We start from the raw sequence: 18,300 nt of genomic DNA, 5'->3' as shown, positions 1-18,300 counted from the left end.
ATCTATCACATATTCGTTGCACTACAATTCTCCGAGATGTTGGCAACAAAAAAGTTGGTTGGTATTCCATCAATCTCCCCTTCATTATCTCTACTCGAACTCTTCCTTGCTGTTTTTTTCTCCTGCTGCTAACCGTAGTCCAACCCCGATCATCTGAAAGTCCGACAACTCTACGACTCATGTCTCTCCATCACAACATTATCTCAACTCAAAGTCTTCCTTGCTGTTTTTATTTTCCTAGTAACCTTAGCCCAACCCGATCATCTCAAAGTTTGTTGACTCTTTGGCTCTTCTCTCTCCCTGACAACAATATCTCTACTCTAAGTCTTCCTTGCCATTTTTTTAAATAAAAAGTGTTATGTACCGTGAATATCCTTTGCTAGATGGATGATTGCACGTGCAATCGGAAAGGTCACGTGCAACAAGGAAGTTGGAGGATTTGATAGGTGTTAGGAGTCTTTCCCGCTAAATCTGGGAATAACTGGCAGTTACTACCACCATCAAACTCCTCGATGGATATACACATAAAATTCAAGCATATCCGAACCCTAAATTCACTCACAAATTCCCATTTCCATATTTCATTCTCAGATTATATTCGATAATGTTCGTTAATCAAAGGTTGATATCAATCGACGATACAATTCTTTCTTCCCATTCCTCATCCTATTTCGATTCCAAAACCCTAAATACCCAAAATTCCTAACCTATTATTCATCTCGCCGGAGAAAGCAGGGACTCTGGTTGTTCCGAACCAATGAAGGGGCTATTCAAATCAAAGCCTCGTACCCCTGTGGAGCTCGTTCATCACCTCCGTAACCTCCTACCCTACACCGCCCCAAATCCCGATGTTCGTCAGAGCAAGCGCCGCGAGAAGGTTTTATTCAATCTCCCGTATTCTAATCCATATATATGTTTCTATCTACAAACTTCTAGTATCGGAATTGGTACCTCCGTTCCCCGTTATCAACGTAAAATAGTTCTTTTGTTTTCGCTAATTTTCCGATTCATGTGAAATTCTATTCAATCTGAGTATTTGGCGACAACAGTAAGATACCTAAACATATTACAAAGGGCTGAATATCTGCATAATATGCAAACGTAGGGTTATATCTCTGGGTGAAACGGATTTTTGGTTGTCGTGAGATGCTTACATTCGGTTATGCATTACGTTACATTACATGCATGTCTTTTTGCAAAAAAACAAAGAAAATTATGATTTGATAGTATCAGCTTTCTGGTTGACACATTTGTTGATCAACAGCCATTTTTAATGTGTTAAATTCTTACTGATGGTGCAGATTTCTGAACTAAGAAAAGTGATTCTTGAAATGAGGACAATACTTTATGGAAGTGATCGGTCAGAACCAGCAGAAGAGCCATGTGCAAAGCTGACACAGGAGTTTTTCAGAGAAGATACATTGCGCAAGCTACTAGCTTCCCTTCCTAATTTGGACCCTGGGGTATGTTTGTTTATCATATTCACAAACCATCTTTAATTCTTTACTGTAAGAACAAGGAGATTGGATGTATCCTTAAAGTATCTAATTCTAATGCTGTTCAATTCTTATCTTATCTCTCTTTTGCATGCTGTAAATAGCAATGAGTTTGGTATCATGCAGACTCGTCAAGATGTTACACATGTGTTAGCAAATCTGCAGAGACAACGTCCCAATGGAAGATGTATTGCCTCTGAATATTTGGAGCACAATACATATGTTCTGGATATGCTGCTACCAGGGTAATTAATTTAATCCCTCTCTTACACATTCTATATATTTGTTCAATATAAAATATGAAGAGGCTATTTTCGTCTTTTAACCTACAATTATGTTTCATGTTTAGAACTGACGACTCAGAGCTCGCTCTATCATATGGTGCAATCTTAAGAGAATGTATTCGGCATCAAGTTTCTGCAAAGTAAGCTTCTTAGACAAGAATCCTTTTTTTTTTTTTTTTTTAATTATTGTCATCTTGCTAATATATTTTGTTATGAAATATAATTGTTGTTTTCACAGATATATCTTGGAATCGGATCACATTAAAAAGTTCTTCAAGTCCATACAAGATCCAAGTTTTGACATCGCATCAGATGCAGCATCAACTTTTAGAGTTAAGTATCATGACCCCCTTCATGTATTAAGTTCTTGAAAGTTTATAAAAGGCTATAGTAATGAAAGGAGTGACACTTTGATAAAATGAAGAAGTTTTTTTTTTTTACTTAATTGCAGGAGCTATTGACCAGGCATAAGTCAACTGTTGCAGAATTTCTTTCCAAAAACTATGATTGGGTAAATGTTTATTACATTGAGCACAGTTTTATTTATTATAAAATTTTGGTAAAATATTTGTTAATTGTACCTTTTTGATGCAGTTCTTCCAGGAGTACAACTCATTGCTGCAATCTCCCAACTACATTACCAGACGAAATGCTGTGAAGGTTATTTATTGCTTATTTCTATATTAATATTTATTAATTTATTTCATTCTCTTAAATTGAAAACTGAGAATCTGCAAAAATGTTTTATAGCTGCTAGGAGCAATGTTACTGGATCGATCAAATACCCCTGTAATGGTTCGATATGTTTGCTCATTGGACAACATGAGAATTCTCATGAATCTTCTTAGGGTATTTATTTATTAATTATTATGTGCCACTCCCATTCCTTTATATATTTAAAATTATATTATATATATTTTTATATACACTTTTACAATGTTTGACCTTTTTTATTCCTATTCCACTGCAGGATTCAAACAAGACCATACAGGTAGAAGCCTTCCATGTGTTCAAGGTATTAAACATATATAATATATATATACAACAAATATTCAATTTTTAATTCCTATACAAATATTTATTTTCTAAAAATATGTTTTTGTTTTTTGGAATAGCTGTTTCCTGCTAACCAGAAAAAGCCACCAGAGATTGTCAATGTGCTGATTGCAAACAGAAGCAAACTCATCCGGTTTTTCAGTGATTTTAGTCTCGAAAAAGGTAAAATAAAATTATTATTCGTGTTTCTGATAATTTTTAAGATTATATGCTTAAAAAGTAAAAATCCATTTTTTCATATTCTGTTGTGTTACAGCCGATGCCCAATTTGAATCAGACAAAGCTGAAGTGGTGAAGGAAATCGCTACCCTTGAGCTGAAAGGCATTCCATGCTCCACTTTAAAGCAATGTGAAGAAATCTCATGTTAATTTTTTTTTTCCTTTTTTTAATTCAAGTAGAAAAATGCCTTACATATTTATTTTTACTGTCATATGAAGGCATTTGTTTTTAGGTTTTTTCATTTTGTTTCATGAGATATTATCATGCTAAATCCTTTTTCTAGACCAATTCTAGTATGTGTCATCAAATAGTAACAAATATATAATAGTATATACCACCAAAAGAATTACATATAAATCATGAAAACGAAAAATGTAAGAAAAAAAAATTCCGAAAACCTCTATGCTGACTGAGTGTAGCCATTGCTTACGTGTCCGATTTTGTCGTCGTCTTGTTTTCTCTTCAAAACGACAAACCATGTATAAGCTTCGAAAATAAGTGTTTCTACACCCAAAGAGATGAGTATGCCTATGTAGGCCTTCTTCCATTTCTTCTCAGGGTCCAAAATATCCAACCCTTTGAACACATTAACGATGCTTAAAATGATCACGGTGTATCCGGTGGCATGGTGGTAGATGTTCCAGTAAAATCTGTATTTGTTCTCTGGTTTTGGCCTCAAAAGCAGAGCAAACGCCTGAAAATTTGTTAAGATCAGTTTCAATTTTACACAAGATCGACAAGAACTATGAAAAATGTGATCGATTTTGGCATACCTGAAGGGTTCCTAGGGCAAAAAGTGCGATTCCGATGTTGCGGTGAGTGTTGTATTCGATTCCGACGGAGTCACTGCCGAGTTTCAATCCGGTGGCCCATCCGGCTACTCCGACGATATAAGCGGAAGCTTGACAGGTGACGTGGATGTAGAACCAGGCTGGGTTAGCCGACTTGAAGACTTTCAGATATCTCGCAGCCATGGCTCCCATCGGCATCATTACTCCCCAACTTACAGCGTTCAACACTCCATGAGTCTGTCACATTGTTAAATGTCAAAACCAAATCCAGAATTGAGATCTCGATTCTCGACCAAAAAAAAAAAGGAAAAAGTTTCATCGAGTAAATATAAGAAACTTACGTTTCTCCGGCGCTGCCGTGAACCACCGACGTTTCCGCCGTCGGCGCTAGTTTCACCAGTAGAGAAATCAACTCTTCCAAGTAAATTAGCATTATCAGAACCCATCCGATGAGGTGCCGGAGATCCTCCGTTGACGGGACCCACCTGCCAGACCTGGTTAAAACTCGTCCTCCCACCAGGCAACACCAAAGTCGCGTAAATCACCACATCGCCGTTCACCATCTCCGCCGTGATCCTGGGCACCCCAAAACTCAACCCACTGGGTTGTAGACCCGTTGCGTAACCCGTAACTGACGAGGTGTAAGCTTGAACCGACCCGTTTGAGGATATTAAAGCAACAAGTGCTTGTGCTCCAACCATACCCGACCCGTCAACGTTGAGTGCCCAAGCTGCCCATTGTGATGTGGAGACTCCGGTTTGCCGGTAAGCCACGTCGACGGTGGCGTTCGTCGGGTGGTAGTTCCAGTGGAGTTGTGAGTTCAAAACAGGTAAAGAGACACACGTGGCGTACACATTGTTGTTTGAGAAGGTGTACGTGTTGCAATCTTGAGCATATGATGTGGTTAAAATCGCAATTAAAATGCAAAAAATTGGGTGAAAATGAAATGATTTACCCATTTGAAGTTTTATGATGGGTATTGAAGATCAATCGATAAAAGAGATGAAAATCAAGTCTTTGAAATCGATGTGTGTGTAAATGTAGTTGATGGAAGTGATGAAGTTGTATGGTGTATATATATAGAGAGACTAGAGAGATAGATCGGAGAAATGGGTTGACTTGACCAGTTCTTGATCGGAAAGTTTCGTAGTGAGGTTGAGAAATGAAGAAAAAAATTTTGATTCTCAAATTTAATGCATGTGTGTAAGCATGGGTTTTGATAATTAAATAAATAAATATGAAATAAGGGAAATATAAAATACCAAGAGGGCGTGGAATACGCGTGGCTGCCTTCCTTTCGTGACCGAGAATAAAAACATACAGTATAAAATAAGTTGGGATTAAAAGTTAAGATGTTTTATTTTAACAAAAACAAAACTCATAATGCTATTTTGGCCCCGTTTTTTTTATCGGGTAACCCACTTCGCTAATGCGATTTGTAACTTGTGGTCCTTTTATATATTGGATTTCGGTAGGGGTGTTCAAAAATATCCGCATCCGAAATATCCGATCTGAAAATCCGAAAATCTGGTCTGAAATTATCCGAAATTTTGGATATCCGGATTTTCGGATATCCGAATTTCGGATATCCGATTTTTCGGATTCGGATACGGATAGTGAATTTATAAAGTTTCGGATATTTCGGATATCCGATATCCGAAAAAAATATTTTTTCTTTATTTTTTAATATTTTAAAATGAGAAATTAGAAACATTGACATGCTTAATGGACTAATGTTCCCCACCATTTTTAACTTTTTCGTGACCATTCTTTCCAAACTTTTATTGCAAACCTTTCCTTTTACAATCGTTATATATTTGTTTGTTATAATCCAGGTTCGTTGGCTTATAATCAAAAACTATTTAGTAAATGCTACATATATTTATTTGTTGCTATCGATATCCATCTATGTCGCAAGATTTAACATAGTTGCTATTATTAATTTTAAGAGTTGCGGTGATTTTACGGATCGGATGTTCGGATGTGGTTTATAACTAATGAAATTCGGATATCCGGTTTAATATCAGAATCCGTATCCGAAATTCGGATATCCGAATTTTCGGATACGGATTCGGATATCAAAAATCAACTATCCGAATTTTCGGATATCCGGTTTTGAACACCCCTAGATTTCGGACAATCACTTCAATAGTTCAATACTGCATTTTGGGACTACGATTTATCCAAGTGTCATGAGTTCTAGCTACTTTGGTTTACTAGCTTCATGGCATAGGGATTAAAATTTAGGTTATTTTGTTTTTGCCATAGTTCCTTCCAGTAATATGTATGCGTTAAACAACAACTTGTTTAAACTCATATATAACAAGTTTGTATAATGAAATTCAAACAAGTTCTATATATAAAACTACTAATGAGCTATTGAGATTTCATAGGTGAACGAGCCACGTTTAAGATTGTGTGGCAAGTGAGTCGAGTTTTTACCGTAAAACAAATCACCACTACTAAATGATAGATTCATTCAAAATATGCATCTAGTCAAATCATTCTTAACGCAAGGATGGATCTACATAGAACAAAAAATAGAGTAAATTACACGAATGGTCCCCACGATTTACGGTAATTTGTGCGTTTGGTCGCTAACTTATTTTTTTAACCTGGAAGGTCCCTACTGTTTGTTTTTATTACGTACTTGGTCTCTGTATTACCTAAAAAGACTATTTTTCCCTTGATTTTTTAAATTATTTAAATAAACACACCCACAATCTCACCCCTTTCACCTTACCTTACCTACCCCAATATTTTTCTCTATTTAAATAATAGTCTTTTTAGGTAAGACAGGGACCAAACGTGTAACGAAAACAAACAGTAAGGACCAAGTGCGTAACAAAAACAAATAATATGGACCACCCAAGTTAAAAAAATAAGTTAGGGACCAAACACATAAATTACCCCAAACCATAAGAACCATTCGTGTAATTTACTCCAAAAGATATGGTTCAACCCCCCCCCCCCCCCCCCAAAGAAAAAAAAAACAAAAAAACAAAAAATAAATAAATTTTTTTTGGCGTTATTGTCAAATTGGTGGACCAATTGAATATGTTAGGAATTTTATTCTTACCATGTTACTATGATTACACATTATTGGGAAACATTATTTAGTTTAATCAATTAAGAACTAATTCAAGTATTCAACCAATACTCTATATATCATAAGTCAACTAATTAATTATGCGCATGTGGTTTCAATTGTTTAATTAGAGTAAAGTGCGGTTGCAGTAAAGATAATGGCACCTTTCAACCTTTTTATCACAAAGTTTTCAAAGGGAAATATGAATCTTAGATACAACTTCATGCTCGATTTTCTTAAGATTCAATTTTAATTTCTTTACTTGTTTTATAGCCCGTGGAGTATTTTCCATATAAAAGTTGGTCATATTACATTTTAATATAAATAACTTCAGGTGGGCTGTACTATAGAGGATATATTCAACTTATATGTTGAAAACCATTAACTTAAAATATATCTAAGATTTGTTTAGAGGTCAAATATTAAAAATCAAACCAATAAGATGTTGCTTGTTTTCTTTAAAAAAACATCTTCAAACCACTTTTTGTTGCGCGACGCAGCACATGTACAACACTTCCTTTTCGTAGCAGTTTATTTTTTGGAAGGCTTCAGACTACAAAACCTCTGCACTTGTGCTGTGTGGCGCAACACTTGACTTGTCTTTTCAAACCTCTTCAGCTTTCATTTTTCCAAGTGTTTTTTTAGAATTTTGGTATAACTTATTATTATTTTTTTTAACTTTTATTTTTTTAAACTTTTATTTACGGATTTGATACAATTTCCTTTTATAGTTTCCACAAATTTTTTGAACTTGATTTATTAAAAAAAAAAAAAACTTTGATTTTTTTTAACTTTTTTTACCGTTTCTGTTAATAATATTTTCAGTTTCAGTTGCATCTTTTTTAATATGTGTAATTTTTTACGAATTTTGTAAACATTGTTTGCAATACTTCTTAATTTTTTTTTATTATTATCTTTTTTTATGTTTTTTAAAATTAGTTTTTTTCTAAAATAAAACTGTTAGCTTCTTTTATATTTTCAGTTATAAAATTAGTTTATTTAAATTTCAGTTTACTGCAGCCGTTTACAGATGTTAAAAAACAAACATGTTTCTTATTATAGGCTGCAGTCGTGTGTTCTCTCTCTTTTGCTATAGATGATTGCAGAGATGGTCCACAGACTTTATAAATTTTCTTTTCGAAAAAACAAACAACACCTTAAATATTTTTTTTACCATTGGAGTGATTATTTTTTGTTAATAATATTAACTTTTATTCTATTATATGTGCGTGTATTTTTTTAGTTTTACATTTTATACAATCAACTCATTTTATTCAATAATGTCCCATTTCGTTTTCCTAAACATATTTAACCTTTAAAATTTTAGTATTTTTTATTCTACATTAAATTTTAGTATTTTTTATTCTACATTTAGTAGTATTTACTTTAATTTTGTGTATTATATTATATTGATTTTATTTGATGCTATTTATAAGTACTTTTGTATTTTTTTAAATGTTATAAGTGCTTAAAAAATAAATTAGATGAACGAGCTTCATAAATATTTCATAAAAATGATGGTATATTATTTAAATTAATATATTTGTTTTCTTTAATAAAATTAATAAAAATAACGTGGGAAAAAAACATATATAACGTCAATTATTGGAATGGAAATGCAGCCCAATTAAAAAAAAAACTAGTGGATTTAAATGATAAATTAAAAGAAAAAAAAAACATAATTAAAAGTGGGTCACATAGATCAAAGTGTCAATTAGAGATATAATAATATGGGTGTCGTATTTAAAAGAAGACCAAGTTAACAAATCAAGGCCTTTTAGAAAAATCGAGTCACATAGACCAAGCAAGCACTCCTTACTCGTTAGGAATAGGAATGTTCCAATTCATAAAGACCAACAACTTGTACTCCTTCGATGGCTAAAACCTTTACATACATGATACAACACCGAGTCAATTCTTGCAAAAGAAAAATAAAAAAGATTCTACTAAACATTAACTTTCTACAAGAAATTGTATTAAATAAACATACGGAGCAGCCAAAGTATTTTTTAGCATGTGAGTAGAACTATAATCAATGGAAACGTCATGCTAAATTCATTATTGTGACAATTTTTAGTTTGTGATATCACACTTTCCCAATGGCAGCTTCAAATTCGAACATTTGGTTTACTCCTTTTATATATTATTTTACTAAATAAATATGAAGTCATTTAATCTACATGGAGAAATTATGCTAACCATTGAGCTAAAGACCATTTAATCAATACACTAGCAACCATCATATCAACAATGTTACCAACTTGATTTGTGGAGACTTACATTTGGGATCAATCTTGTGCATTTACATCCATAAGTGTTTCATGTTCAATTTTTTTTATAGAATATAAACCGATAAACCACACTATGAGGAACACATCAAACCCATCCCAAGGCCCATCGGATGAAAGTGTGGTAAAATATAAACCGTTACTTAAATTTTAAAGATCTGTATTTTAACTATGTCTTTTGAAAATATGAAAAATATAAAACAGTTGTTATATTTTAAATAAATTAAAATCTATGATAAAATAAAATGAAATAGGAAATTTTATGTTATATTAGTCATAAAGTTTAATTAATTAATTTTGATTGATAACCTTAATTGATAGACTATTTAACTATGTTTAATTTTCTTTTCTACCGAAAATATGAAAATTCAAACCCCCAAATGAGGTTTTTTTTTTCACCACCCCTAATGTAATATACCTACATTACATATCATAGGAGATTGCACAGTTTTTATTTGTATGTTTATTAGTATCTTGTCCTTTGAATAGTAAGTAGTAACATATGTCAAACATAATATACAATCACGAGAATGGCTAATAAACACCAAATTTTATTTAAAAAAAAAAACAGTTATAGTCAAAAATATTAATAAAACTAGTTTTAATTTTATTATTACTAAAAAACATCCCGTTTAATAAAATAAAAAAAAACACCTCCTACTACTTAAATAAAGACTAAAAATACCCTTAATAGTTAAGTAATTATTATTTTTAATTAACACTTACCTTTTTATTATTAAACAAAAATGACAACATAAACACAAAAACTAGTGGCAAAAAATAATATCCATTAATAATCTTCTATAGTTATAAAGATATTTAATGATTACAAAGTTTCAGGTGTCTATAAAATTTCAAACTTGAGATATATATGGTTTTTCAACCGGCTGCACATGGGGCTTTGTGGTGTATTCAATAAGTGGAATTGGTAGGCAATGGACAACCTTCTTCTAACTTTACCATCACATAATGATTATCATATACATGTGAAACTGTAATAATCCGATGGTACATAAATGTTTCAAGACCTTTATAGAGGGGAAAGGAAACTATGGATTCTCGTTTGATTAAATAAGTAAGGATTACACGAATCATGTTGGCGATCAAGATACATGTTAAGGCATAACCATCAAGTGTTGCACTCTCGTGCAGACTGAAGAAGATTGTAATCTGTATTTCATGAGGAATAAAGAAGTATAGGGCCTTAATTTATACTAGAGCCTATCTCACTAATCTAGGCAATTATTTAAACATGGAAATTATACACCTCGATTTACTCCTAATTGACAGCCTAATATACAGCTAATTTACAGTTAATTTTCAACACTCCCCCTCAAGCTGGAGCGTACAAATTGTATGTTCCAAGCTTGTTACAAATATAATTAATCCTTGGCCCTGTGAGAGACTTTGTGAATATGTCTGCTAGTTGATCATTTGACTTGACAAAACTTGTAGCAATCTCCCCTGAAAGAATTTTCTGTCGAATGAAATGGCAGTCAATCTCTATGTGCTTGGTTCGTTCATGAAAGACCGGATTTGATGCAATATGAAGAGCAGCTTGATTGTCTCATATCAATTGCATCTGTTGAACCTTTATAAGTTTCAACTCTTCAAGGAAATGCTTCATCCATATAAGCTCACATGTTGCTTTTGCCATGGCTCGATATTCGGCTTCGGCAGTTGATAAAGCAACCACAGACTGTTTCTTGCTTTTCCATGAAACAAGATTACCCCCAATAAAAACGCAATACCCTGTGGTTGAGCGTCTTTCAAATGGACAACTTGCACCATTAGCATCTGTATAGCTTACTACTTGAGTGTTTCCTTTGTTCTCATATAATAGGCCCTTTCCCGGAGTTTTCTTAATGTATCTCAAAACCTGGACGGCTGCATTCCAGTGGCTGTCACATGGCGTACTCAGGAATTGGCTAAGGACACTCATTGGGAACGTTATATCAGGACGTGTTACCGTGAGGTAGTTAAGTTTGCCAATAAGCCTTCGGTATTTGCTTGGATCTGATAAAGGCTCCCCTTGATCTGGAAGCAGCTTGACATTCGGATCCATTGGATTGTCTACAGGTTTGCAATCGGTCATGCCGGTTTCTTTCAAAATATCCAATGCATACTTTCGTTGGGAGATAAAGACACCCTGTTGGGATTGTGCCACTTCTATTCCCCAGAAGTACTTGAGTTTTCCCAAATCTTTTGTCTCAAAGTGCTGGAATAGATGTTGCTTGAGCTTCTGAATTCCATCCTGATCATTTCCGGTAATCACGATGTCTTCAACATAAACAACCAAATATATGCAATGGTTAGAGGAGCAACGATAGAAGACAGAATGATCAGTCTCGCTCCACTTCATACCAAAATTTTGAAGGACCGAGCTAAAGAGACCAAACCATGCTCGTGGGGATTGTTTAAGCCCATAGAGAGAACGCCTCAGTCAACATACCAATTTAGACTCCCCCTGAGCAACAAACCCAGGAGGTTGCTCCATATAAACTTCTTCTTGCAACTCCCCATGTAAGAAAGCATTTTTTATGTCCAACTGGTAGAGAGGCCATTGATGAATCGCAACCATGGAAAGAAAAATCCGTATTGAAGTCATTTTAGCAACTGGTGAGAACGTGTCACTATAATCAAGCCCATAAACTTGCGTATAGCCTTTAGCAACCAACCGTGCTTTTAACCGGTCTATATTTCCATCAGGATTGACTTTGACGGTATAAACCCAACGACAACCGACTGTCGATTTTCCTGGAGGAAGCGGAACCAAATCCCACGTACCTGTAGAGTGCAATGCATTCATCTCATCGACCATTGCTTGTCTCCATCGCGGGTCTGTAAGAGCCTCCCTTAGATTTTTAGGAGTGGAAACAAAAGACAAAGACGATACAAAGGCAGTATACGAAGGGGATAAACGATGGTAGCTCAAGAAATTATAGATTGGATAAGGATTACGAGTGGAACGAGTACCTTTCCGTTCAGCTACGGGACGGTCTAGATCAGGATCCAACACAGAAGGTGTGATCGGCGTAGGAGGTGAGTCCGGTAGGCTTGTAGTATCATCAGGTTCACTCAAAGGTTCTGTTGTAGGTGAAACCATGTGCTCAGAAGGATGTTCATCGGAAGAAGAGTCAGTCGGTTGAGCCGGCCGACGTCGATGGTAAGTACGCAAAGGTGGCGGTGTATTTGTGATAGGATCCACGGGTGGTGACGAATCATTGATTGGATTTATGATCGGATGCTCAAAGTGGAAGTTTGGTGGGTTCTGTGGATCATCTTCACGGACAAAATCAAGAGAGCCCTTACTGCGGTCGGTATTATTGAAGAATGGGGTAGTTTCAAAGAAGGTTACATCAGCGCAAATGAGATGTCGTCCAAGATCAGGAGAGAAACATTAGTAACCTTTTTGTGTTCGAGAATAACCCAAGAAGATACATTTGAGAGATTTTGCGCGTAGTTTATCTTTTCCGGGTGTGAGATCATGGACAAAACATGTGCAACCAAAGACACGAGGTGGAAGGGAAAACAGTGGTTGAGTAGGAAATAATAAAGAATGAGGGATTTGATTTTTTAACACCGAAGAAGGCATGCGATTAATTAGGTAGCATGCTGTGAGAATGGCATCTCCCCAAAAATGCAGCGGAACATTGTTATGAAGAAGGAGAGTACGTGTTGTTTCGATCAGGTGTCTGATTTTCCGTTCAGCCACTCCATTTTGTTGTGGGGTATGTGCACATGAAGATTGATGAATTATACCCTCTGAGGTCATGAATGATTGAAAAACAGTTGAAAAATACTCTTTTGCATTGTCACTTCGTAGGATACGTATGGGAATATCGAATTGAGTTTTAATTTCGGAACAAAAGGATTTGAAGATAGAAAATAATTCAGATCTATTTTTCATTAAGAATAACCAAGTACACCTTGAGTAATCATCAATGAAGGTGACAAAATAGTTAAAACCCAAATGTGATGTAACACGACTAGGACCCCACACATCTGAATGAACTAAAGCAAAAAGAGATTCAGACTGTTTATTGACTCGACTAGGAAATGAATTACGAGTATGCTTTCCCAAGTGACAAGACTCACACTCCAATGAAGACAACTTTGCAAGACTGGGTACCAAATTTTGTAACTTTGAAAGGCTAGGATGTCCCAAACGATGATGAATAATGGCAGGAGAATCAGTTGCAATACATGTGGGTGAAGAAGGTGGTGTGAGGTAATATAGCCCATGGTACTCACGTCCTACACCAATCGTCATCCCAGTGTTTCGATCCTGTACAAGAAACAGATCATCCAAAAATGTGACTTTATATGGTGGGGTTTTAGCTAGTTTACTAACAGAAATAAGGTTGAATGGACAACCGGGTACAAAAAGGACATCAAGAGATAATGAAGGTACAGGTTGGGCTTGTCCAATGCCCGTAGCTTTAGTCTGTGAGCCATTAAACATGGTAATATGGGACAATGTATTCGAGTATGTAATGTTAGAGAATAAATTTGTGTTACCAGACACATGTTTAGTAGCACCTGAATCAATCACCTAAGGACCCAGTGGGGATGATTGAGATATGCAAGCAATAGGAGATTGTTTTTCTTCTCGTAGTTTCAGGAGTTCTTCATAATCAGCAGCAGAGATAGACACATTGCGTGGCGGGGTTCCCTCATGTGCAACATTAGCTATCTTAGGTGGTTTAAGCTGAAAGCATCAATTAATTGTATGACCAATCTTATTGTAATGACTACATCGGGGCCGGTTTCTATTCCCTCGACCACGGTTGCCTCCCTCCTTAGATGCAACAAGAATTGCAGAATCAATGATGTTAGAACCAGTAGTGATGTTTGTTGGTGCTGAAATACGAACTAGCTGCTCAAAAACATTATCAAGATTTAGAATCCCAGGAGTAACTAAGATTTGGTTACGAACAGACTCAAGATTTGGACGTAATCCTGCAAGTGCAAGAACCACAAAGAATTTTCCACGTTGCTCTTCTTGCAATTCGAGATTTGTAGAGGATGGCATCAGCTCATTGAACTCTTGTCGGATAGTCTCTATGTTCCCAAGATAGGTTTGCATATCCTATTCTTGTTGCATGATTTTCTTCATATTTGAGACCACTGTGTATAAACGATTGATATCGTTCGAGTAAAGTTTCTTTGCTTTCTGCCAAACCTCGTAGCAAGAGCAATATGATCGGTATTGAGCAACAATCGTTCGATCTATAGAATTCCAGAGGGCATTACAGAGGAAGGCGTCAATCTGCTTCCACTTGGGTTGGTCTTTGACATCAATGTTGTTCAGTTGCTTTGTCAAGTGATCTTCAAGACCTTGACTAATAAACCACAACTCCACAGTAGATGACCAAGTCATATAATTATCAGAACCTGTCAATTTTTCAGCAGAGAGAACTGGAGAGGAAGAAAGATTGAACATATTGTTTGTTCTAGACATTGTTTAATAGAACAGAATAAAAGAAATGTCTGTAACAGGAGTACGATAACCGAATCTTATCAGCAAAGACGAAAGGATTTGGAGTATATGGTGACTGGGTCTGGTAAGAAACACAAAAAACCGAAAGGTCTGAATAGAAAAAGAAACACAGCAGGAATCAGGAATAATAATTTGTCTCTGATACCATGAAGAAGATTGTAATCTGTATTTCATGAGGAATAAAGAAGTACAGGGCCTTAATTTATACTAGAGCCTATCTCACTAATCTAGGCAATTATTTAAACATGGAAATTATACACCTTGATTTACTCCTAATTGACAGCCTAATATACAGCTAATTTACAGTTAATTTTCAACACAGACAAATGTAATAAAGGCAATAAAGTATGTACTTCATCAATTCCATCAGTGAAAACTCTAGAACAAACATCGTATGCACTCTATAACTTGTATAACAATTTGAGCCACTCATCTTTACAGTACCCAAGACTAACATATATTGCTTAAAATATGCAATTTGACATATTGCATGTGTGATGTAAGGAAAAACATTATTGGAATTTCATTCCATAATGCATGAGCGTAAGGCTCTTAATTCAAGTCCGAAATTTCATTCAAAGTCTACAATTGCAGTTACGTATAAGCTGTCTTTTCGGTTCCTTGTTTAATTCTATTAGATCAATACCAACATATTTTGATGTGGTTGAATATCTACAACTTTTAGGAGCTTGATTTATAAAATGGCCTTGTTTTTTTTTTATGTTGGTTGGTCGTATACATGTATTTTTTTGAATTATAGTTTCTTTATGGAGTGTTTTACTTGCTTGAAATATATCTCTTAGCTTTCTTAAGATACTTTTTTTTCCTAACTACTAAGTAAAGTGCTCTTTAAACACTACTACTCCACACTCATAATAAAATCCTCATTTTCCACATAAAATGATCATGCTAAATCAAACTTCCTCAATAGTACATTTATCACTCACCTATATTAAATTACAGTTAATTTATAAATTAGTTTTTAAAAATAGTTGTTGAATATACCCATGTAAGTGTTCAAATAGACTAAAGAGACTTGAAAGCATGCAAGCAAATTGTAAGCCACAAACTATGGCATAGTTTACCGCCAAAGTTTGAATAATCAAGTTGATGTTGACTCAACCATTGAAGTTCCCTACTACTATATCATATCTAAGGCTTCAAGTGCCACAAAACCCTGCAATAAAATGAAACACAACATGTGTTCATGTATTAAGTAAAATTATTTCTTTTCAACACTTTCATATATCGTTGTAAGTTGGGACCTCAATATAGAATCAAAAAATTTGTCCAGGGAACAGTTTTTGAATATAGGTACTTATTTAACTTTGCATGTCGACTATCAATTATGTTCCTAGTTCGCTATCCAAAGTTGAGATGGTGCGATCAATTCAAACAAGACAAACATATCGTTATATTTGTTTAACCAAACTTGATTAAGATAATTTAAAACACATCTGGATTCATATAAATGTTATTTATGTATAAAAATCTTCTAAACAGAGTCGGTCCCGAGATTTCAGAGGCCCTATGCAATTTAGTAAAAACAGACCCTAAAACAAAGTAGTTTCTCATTTCATCTTGTAATATATTTTCGTTTTTTGATTTCTGGAGGCATACTAATTGTTAAATTTTGAATATAACATGAACATCCCTCTCAAGACCAAGCGAGACTCAAAATGTAAATATCTTAATTAGAGACAAATACTTTAGAAATTAGTCGATTAGAATTTACTTTTAGAGTCATAAAATCAAAAATAAAAAGATAGAATGTTAGGCTAAAAACATACCTGATTTAGTAATTTTAAAAAACTATCAGGTTGAATTTTAATCAAGATTCATGCAAATTAGAAGAGTCGAAGATAAGATAAGAGCCGATGATTGTGATTTTTGAAGACCGAAGAATAGAGACATAAATCGAGGAAAGGTTTCTAAATTTTGGATTGCGACTATGAATTTTGGACTGCAATTGTGATTCTTTAATATGAATGAGTATGCGACATTGAGATTAAGATTACCATAGTCACTCACCAAGGATATGAATAATTGTCATTAAATTTATGTGTATCACCGATTGCCAATTGATCATCGAGAAACTCAAATTGTGACTTAATAGATGTCATACAATGGTTCTTAATATTTTCAGTAATGTAGTAATGTGTCATCTGAAAAATGTAGTAATATATCATCTGAAAAGTAACCAACTGCATGCACTCATGTGTTATAGTAACGGATAGAGAGATTTTTAATATGTTCATTATTTTGTCATAGGTAGTCACTACCAAGTCCAAAAGATGAGTGGAATTCCTTTCATGTAATGTGGAATATACTTGTTGACTCTCCAATGTAGATATTGTAGACCAAAAATTAGGAACACTTTTGATCAATGTTTGATTAGATATCAAGGTATAAGTCTCCTTATTGTGTAACTAATTGTTTAGAATTTTAAAAAGATTTTTTGTACATAAATAGCATTTATATAAATCCAGTTGTTTTAAATTATTTAGATCAATTTTGGCTAAACAAATATAAGAAAATGTTTCTCTAGATTGATCGCAACATTTCAACTTTAGAGAACGAATTACAAATAAAGTTGAGAGACAACATGCAAAGCTAAAGAAGTACTTATATGCAAAAAAAAATGTTTATATAAATGTGTTAGTATATAAATTTGTGTGTTTTATTGATCAATTTGTGAGGTGTCAGCTTACAAAGATATATGAAAGTTTTGAAAAGAGTCGATTTGTCCTCAAACACGAACATGACACATCATGTGTCATATGATGTGTCATATTATTGCTAGGTTTTGTGGTACTTTGAAGCTTTAAATATACTAGTAGGAGAACTTCAATGGTTGAGTCGACATCAACTTGATTGTGGCTTATGATATGCTTGCATGTTATCACTCTTACTTAGTCTATTTGAACACACATGGGTATATTAACTACTTATTTTTAAAATTTAACTTATATGTTGAACATTCATAAATTAATTGTATTTCAATGCAGGTATATGTATTCCATTGGACTCGATAGATATATCATGGAGAAAGCTTGATTTAGCACCGTGAGTTTCTTTTGTGGAAAATAAGGACATTTGTTGTGAAGGTGAATAAGAAATGTTTAAAGAACACTTCAATGAGCAGTAGACAAAAAAAGTATGTTAAGAAAGCTAAGAGATATATTTTGATCAATTAAAACAATCGATAAAAACTCGTAAGAACCTCTAATTTTAGATGTTTATAAAAGATTTAAGGTTTAGGGTTTAGGGTGTTTATAAATGGTTTAGGGTTTAGGGTTACCCTAAACCCTTTATAAACATCTAAAGTTAGAGATTCTTACGGTTTTTAACCTTTTTTGGTTGTATATATATATATATATATATATATATATATATATATATATATATATATATATATATATATATGGGAAAAGTGAATATACCCTTAAGGGTATATAAGCTTAGGTACTCATACTCATTATACTACGTCGTTTTGTATCATATAATACATTCTAATTGTCCAATGTTCTTATAATTTAACTTCTAACTTGATTTACTTTCATGATTTTTATAA

At 34.1% G+C, this 18,300-nt stretch overlaps 2 protein-coding genes across 2 annotated transcripts; one reads left to right on the top strand and one right to left on the bottom strand.

Annotated features, from left to right (window-relative positions):
* The first annotated feature begins 418 nt into the window (after nucleotides 1–418).
* On the top strand, nucleotides 419–3,344 carry LOC145054233 (putative MO25-like protein At5g47540). Its single transcript, XM_079002378.1, has 11 exons — nucleotides 419–877; nucleotides 1,302–1,463; nucleotides 1,623–1,741; nucleotides 1,846–1,920; nucleotides 2,019–2,112; nucleotides 2,232–2,291; nucleotides 2,375–2,440; nucleotides 2,531–2,629; nucleotides 2,751–2,795; nucleotides 2,896–2,998; nucleotides 3,093–3,344. The coding sequence occupies exons 1-11, from the start codon at nucleotides 758–760 to the stop codon at nucleotides 3,203–3,205; spliced, it is 1,056 nt and encodes a 351-aa protein (XP_078858504.1). The 5' UTR covers nucleotides 419–757; the 3' UTR covers nucleotides 3,206–3,344.
* Nucleotides 3,345–3,364: 20 nt separating this feature from the next.
* On the bottom strand, nucleotides 3,365–5,014 carry LOC145054232 (cytochrome b561 and DOMON domain-containing protein At5g35735-like). The gene is made up of 3 exons (XM_079002377.1): nucleotides 4,189–5,014; nucleotides 3,830–4,084; nucleotides 3,365–3,750 (listed from the first exon to the last, which is right to left on the bottom strand). The coding sequence occupies exons 1-3, from the start codon at nucleotides 4,804–4,806 to the stop codon at nucleotides 3,457–3,459; spliced, it is 1,167 nt and encodes a 388-aa protein (XP_078858503.1). The 5' UTR covers nucleotides 4,807–5,014; the 3' UTR covers nucleotides 3,365–3,456.
* Between the last annotated feature and the right edge of the window lie 13,286 nt (nucleotides 5,015–18,300).

Source organism: Lactuca serriola, chromosome 5 (genome assembly GCF_051521515.1).
Source record: "Lactuca serriola cultivar US96UC23 chromosome 5, Lser_US96UC23_V15, whole genome shotgun sequence".
Lineage (NCBI taxonomy): Eukaryota > Viridiplantae > Streptophyta > Magnoliopsida > Asterales > Asteraceae > Lactuca > Lactuca serriola.
This window is presented reverse-complemented; position numbering and strand designations above follow the sequence as displayed.

Coding starts and splice junctions, on each gene's coding strand:
- LOC145054233 (XM_079002378.1), top strand. CDS start 758: ATGAAGGGGCTATTCAAATCAAAGCCTCGTACCCCTGTGGAGCTCGTT. Junction 2,292..2,374: donor TTTCCAAAAACTATGATTGG/GTAAATGTTTAT, acceptor TTTTTGATGCAG/TTCTTCCAGGAGTACAACTC. Junction 2,999..3,092: donor TGATTTTAGTCTCGAAAAAG/GTAAAATAAAAT, acceptor GTTGTGTTACAG/CCGATGCCCAATTTGAATCA.
- LOC145054232 (XM_079002377.1), bottom strand. CDS start 4,806: ATGGGTAAATCATTTCATTTTCACCCAATTTTTTGCATTTTAATTGCG. Junction 4,085..4,188: donor CACGGCAGCGCCGGAGAAAC/GTAAGTTTCTTA, acceptor ACAATGTGACAG/ACTCATGGAGTGTTGAACGC. Junction 3,751..3,829: donor TTGCCCTAGGAACCCTTCAG/GTATGCCAAAAT, acceptor ACAAATTTTCAG/GCGTTTGCTCTGCTTTTGAG.